Below are 5014 nucleotides of genomic sequence, written 5' to 3' on the forward strand. Positions count from 1 at the left end.
AAGGATGTGAGGCGTTTGACTGGATGTGTTGCCGCACTTAGCAGATTCATTTCCAAGTCTCCCGAGCGCGCCTTGCCGTTCTTCAAGATTTTGAAGAAGGCAGGACCCGTGGAGTGGACTCCAGAGGCAGACCGTGTGGTATGTACATAAGAACGAAAATGTTTTCCCAGGATTGACTGTGTGGGATGTACATAAGAACGCAAACGTTTTCTCTGGATTGACTGTGTGGGATGTACATAACAAACATAAACGTTTGTTTGGGACTGACTGTGTGGGATGTACTTACGACCGGAACCGATTGGGCCTGTATAATCGTATTTCATCACTCGCCCATCGCAGACGACCTCATTTTTCCGAGCATGTGTGCCAGGAGGGCCTTTCCCCGACAGTTTCTGGGTCATGTGGGAAGGACACCCCTATCGCAGTCACTCACTTGGCGACGGTTCAAAACATCATCGTGGAAAGGGGTTAAAAACCGTTTGTATAGCACCTTGTTGTACCAGTGAATGCTCACCATGCCCAACATTTGTTTCGTGAATTGCCTGAGCTAAAAAAATTATCCATTCTTCTTTGAAGCAATGGATTCGGATATGGAGTACGTCTACGAGCACTATGTTTAGTCTTCTGACAAGGAGGACTACACGGATGAGACGGCGATGATGTAGGCGGTACTTGCAGACGCGGAGTGTGCGGAAGAGCATGTTCTCAATTTTAAGGGATCGATTAAGGGTCATCGAGTGCTCAATCGCAAGTGGGCGCGACCGACGCCGATCGATGATTACTTTTCCCCCAATGCCCTCTTCGCTGACAATTTTCGTCGGTGCTTTCAGATGCGCAAAAATTTCTTCGATCGTCTCTACCATGGCATCTGGTCCTTTGATGAGTACTTCATCTTGAAGAAGGACGCCATGGGAAGGATTGGTTTCTCTAGTTACCAGAAGTGCACGGCCGCATTGCGGATGCTTGCATATGGCACGACCGTTGATTTGTGGGACGAGTACCTGCGGATGTCCGAGAGGACATGCGAATATGCCATGGTAAGGTTTGCAACTGTCGTGGTCTCGGTGTTTGGGCCACAGTACCTGAGAGAACCAACTGTGGCAGACACCAAGAGGCTCTTGGCAATCTCAGAAGCAAGAGGGTGGTCAGGTTTGCTCGAATCGCTTGATTACATGCATTGGAAATGGAAGAACTGTCCAAAAGCTTTGCAAGGGGAATATCAAGGTCATGTTAAGAAGCCCACCATCATTCTTGAAGCAGTTGCATCACAAGATCTTTGGATTTGGCATGCCTGAGTCTCACAATGACATCAATGTGTTGCAGCGATCACCATTGTCTGTTGGGCTGGCTGAAGGAAAAAACTGCTCCTTCCCACTATAATGTCAATGCGCATAAGTACAACATGAGCTACTATCTGATTGACGTTATTTATCCTCCTTGGGCTACCTTTGGGAACATCATCTCTAACCCAATTGGTCAGAAAAAGTCTCACTTTGCGCAAAGACAAGAAGCAGCTAGAAAGAATGTCTAGAATTTGGAGTAATGCGATCTGTAGACCTTGATCAAGGTGATGACATGGTGTGTGGTCATGCACAACATAATCGTGGAGGATGAGGGTGAGAATGTTGTGGCGGGTCTTGGATTTAGGAACGTGAGTGATCATATCATACTTTTCGACCATATTTAAAGAGTTTGTTCAAATGCATCAACAAATTCGGCATTGAGTAACTCACGAACAACTAAAAGAAGATCTATTGAGCATCAGTCGACAGTTAAGAGAGACAAAATATTGAAGTTTAATATTTAAACATTTTAAATTAGAACTACACTGCATTTAAACATTTGAACTCCGCAGGAGCAAATTTGCGGTGAGCGTTGGAGACGGCTGACACAACATGAGCTAGGACACAAGCCAACTACTCCTCATGAAGCACCAGTGACCTCACTACCTGCCACCTATTCCTTTCCTGAGCATACGACAACGCTGACGAGTGATGCAACTCTCTCGAACAATGAAACGACGACACCTGAAGCATGCACGACTCTCCACTTTTTTGAACCGGGCTAACCCCCTTTCCATTACTTAGAACGGAAATACAACCAGTCTGAGAAACAGAGATGAGACTAAGAACAGGGAGAAGGGGAGAGCGAGTTCAACGCACTACTAGGAAACCCACGGCACCCGCCCGCCATCGAAATGGGCGCCATGGGGCGAAAACCTAGTAGCACCAAACATCTAGACCTATTACAAACGACAGTCCAAAAGCCACCAGAAAGTATGACAGCAAAACACCAGTAGCCGTAGCTCAAAACAGTAGTTCTCTGTCCTGACGACCGGGGTAAACGGGCCGCAACGTGGGTATGAGGTGCTTGGGGGATAATCCGTCGATCTCCTTCCCTATTTTTGATGTTTAGTCTCCAATCTTGATAGTTGCATCACAGGCTCGCATCAGCCTCATCGTCCCGTCGCGAATCATCTCCGCCCCTGCCCGAAGCTGCTTGACGTCGTCCCCGCCCTGGAGCCCTGCCCAATAAAGAAGGAAGGAAACCACCGTAAACACAATCTCAAAAGGAGATTTGATCATCTTGTTCTCAAAAGTAGCACGGTTTCGCGCCAGCCAAATGGACCAGGTAATCGCGCACAAGGCCACCGTATAGAAACGTTCGTAGTCGGGGATGAAAGAGTAGCACCAAACAAAAAATTGCCAGCAGTTCTTAGGGCAAAGATCAGTCCCCAGAGTTACTCCAATAGACCTCCAAACCACTCTGGCAACAGAACATTCAAAGAACAAGTGCTGGGAAGTTTCAATTTGTTGGCAGAAGGAACACACAGGGTTCCCTGGCCATTTTCGATGCCGCATCACCTGCCTAGTCAGGACGGCATCTTGTGAGAGTTGCCAAAGAAAGACTTGTATTTTGAGAGGGATTTTGGCTTTCCAAATCCACCTATAGCTGCATCCGCTAAGGGGGTTTTCAAGCCATTTATACATGGATTTGGTAGTGTATTTGCCAGATTTATTCAGGTACCAATACACCGAGTCAGGGGCATTCGGTAAGTTCAGATTGCGCACCTGATCTCTAAGATTAGACCACTGGTCTGTCAAATCAGCGTTCAATCTTCTGCGGAAAAAGCTAGAACAGGTTATGGAGCTAAGCATATCCAGGGTACAATCTTGATCAATACAAATATCAAAGAGGTATGGGAATTGTTCTTGGAAAGGAGTTAACCCATTAATAGAGTCTTTCCACAACCTGGTTAGGTTGCCTGTCCCCACGTGAAGCTTCCTGCCTATCATGTACTCCCTCCGTTCCGAATTACTTGTCTTCGATTTGTCTAGATACGGGTGTATCTAGCACTAAAATGAGTCTAGATACATTCGTATCTAGACAAATCTAAGACAACTAATTCGGAACGGAGGGAGTACATGTTTTTGATTTTCAACAAGTTTCCACGACTCTCCACTTCCAAGTTAACCAGTCAAAATCAATCCACTGGTCAAACTAAGAAACCGGATTATATCACCTGAGCGGCTGAGCACAAAATCGAACAAGAAAGCACTACACAAGTCTCTTTGAACTCTGAAGGCTCCCTCTGCACTCTGCAATGACAGGAGGAGGAGGAGAAGAAGGCGAGCTGCAGCTGCTGGGCGCGTGGATGAGCCCCTGGGTGATCCGCGTGAAGGTGGCGCTGCAGATGAAGGGCCTCAGCTACGAGTACATCGAGGAGGACCTGCAGCACAAGAGCGACCTCTTGCTCGGCTCCAACCCGGTGCACAAGAAGGTCCCCGTCCTCATCCACGACGGCCGGCCGGTGTGCGAGTCGCTCGTCGTCCTCGAGTACGTCGACGAGGCCTGGGCCGGGGCCGGGACGCCGCTCCTCCCCGCCGACCCCCACGACCGCGCCGTCGCCCGCTTCTGGGCCACCTACGTCAACGACACGGTACAAACACCCTCTGCTCGGTTTGTTCATCGTACTTCGAGTTTCGTACTGTAAAATCAGCGGACAGACACCGATTGGTTCTACGACTTGCTGAGTCCGTGTGATCCGCTTGCAGTTCTTCCCGTCGTGGAGGCCGCTGTTCAGGGCGACGACGGCGGAGCAGAGAGCGGAGGCGTACGAGAAGGTGCTGCCTCAGGTGGAGACGCTGGAGCGGGCGCTCACGGAGTGCTCCAAGGGCAAGGCCTTCTTCGGCGGCGACGCCGTCGGGATCGTCGACCTCGCGCTCGGAAGCTTCGTGGTGTGGATCAGGGCGGTGGACGAGTTCGGCGGCACCAGCCTGCTGGACGAGGCCAGGGTCCCGGGCCTCGCGGCGTGGGCCGAGCGGTTCATGGCCGTGGACGCCGTGGAGGAGGTGATGCCCGAAGCCGTGAGGATCATGGAGCACTACAAGGGGTTTCTCGCGAAACTGGCTGCACCTGCTGCTTCTAGCTAATTGCGAGCCTCTCCTACATTTTCGTATGAGAAATATTTAAAGCTCTGCTTAGAGGTGTGCGTGTTGAATAAAGAGAGGGAAGTGTGAGGAGTTCTCAGTTGGAGTGTTCATATGTAATTGTGTTCAGTAAAGAAATTGAAGTGGAATAATGTATTCAGTGGGATAACACGCTGATAGCATGATTTATCCCCCGGAAATTTCAGTGTCACGGAGTCTCCGTCGAGTAACCCTGTTACTGAAACTGTAGTCTCTGTCATGTACTTTTTTTCAGCAACCTCTGTCATGTACTAAATCAGCGATAATTAATATGGATCCTTGTGTAAGTTTTTCTTAGAGAAATACTCGTTTTTTTAGGAAATTAGAGAAATACTCGTGGAATGATGTATTTGTGGAACATGAGAACACTAGAGCAGTGTCAATTCAAGCCGGATGGACTAGACCTGGCTCCTGGCATGGCTGATGGCCCAGCAAAGAGTTATTTCCCTGGGCAGGGCCGAGAACGAGGCTCTAGGGGGTGGGCTAAAACATGGCATGGCTAAAACATGGAATGATGTATTTGTGGAACATGAGAATACTAGAAT

At 49.0% G+C, this 5014-nt stretch overlaps 1 protein-coding gene across 1 annotated transcript; it reads left to right on the top strand.

Annotated features, from left to right (window-relative positions):
* The first annotated feature begins 3539 nt into the window (after positions 1–3539).
* On the top strand, positions 3540–4596 carry LOC123074672 (probable glutathione S-transferase GSTU6). The gene is made up of 2 exons (XM_044497450.1): positions 3540–3940; positions 4056–4596. Exons 1-2 carry the CDS (start codon positions 3605–3607, stop codon positions 4431–4433), a joined length of 714 nt encoding a protein of 237 aa, XP_044353385.1. The 5' UTR covers positions 3540–3604; the 3' UTR covers positions 4434–4596.
* Positions 4597–5014: the final 418 nt, after the last annotated feature.

The sequence above is a fragment of the Triticum aestivum genome, chromosome 3D (genome assembly GCF_018294505.1).
Source record: "Triticum aestivum cultivar Chinese Spring chromosome 3D, IWGSC CS RefSeq v2.1, whole genome shotgun sequence".
NCBI lineage: Eukaryota > Viridiplantae > Streptophyta > Magnoliopsida > Poales > Poaceae > Triticum > Triticum aestivum.

Bases quoted from the DNA above. Each gene is read 5' to 3' on its own strand.
- LOC123074672 (XM_044497450.1), top strand. From the start codon at position 3,605: ATGACAGGAGGAGGAGGAGAAGAAGGCGAGCTGCAGCTGCTGGGCGCG. The intron at 3,941-4,055 runs GTACAAACACCC...ATCCGCTTGCAG, and splicing joins CCACCTACGTCAACGACACG to TTCTTCCCGTCGTGGAGGCC.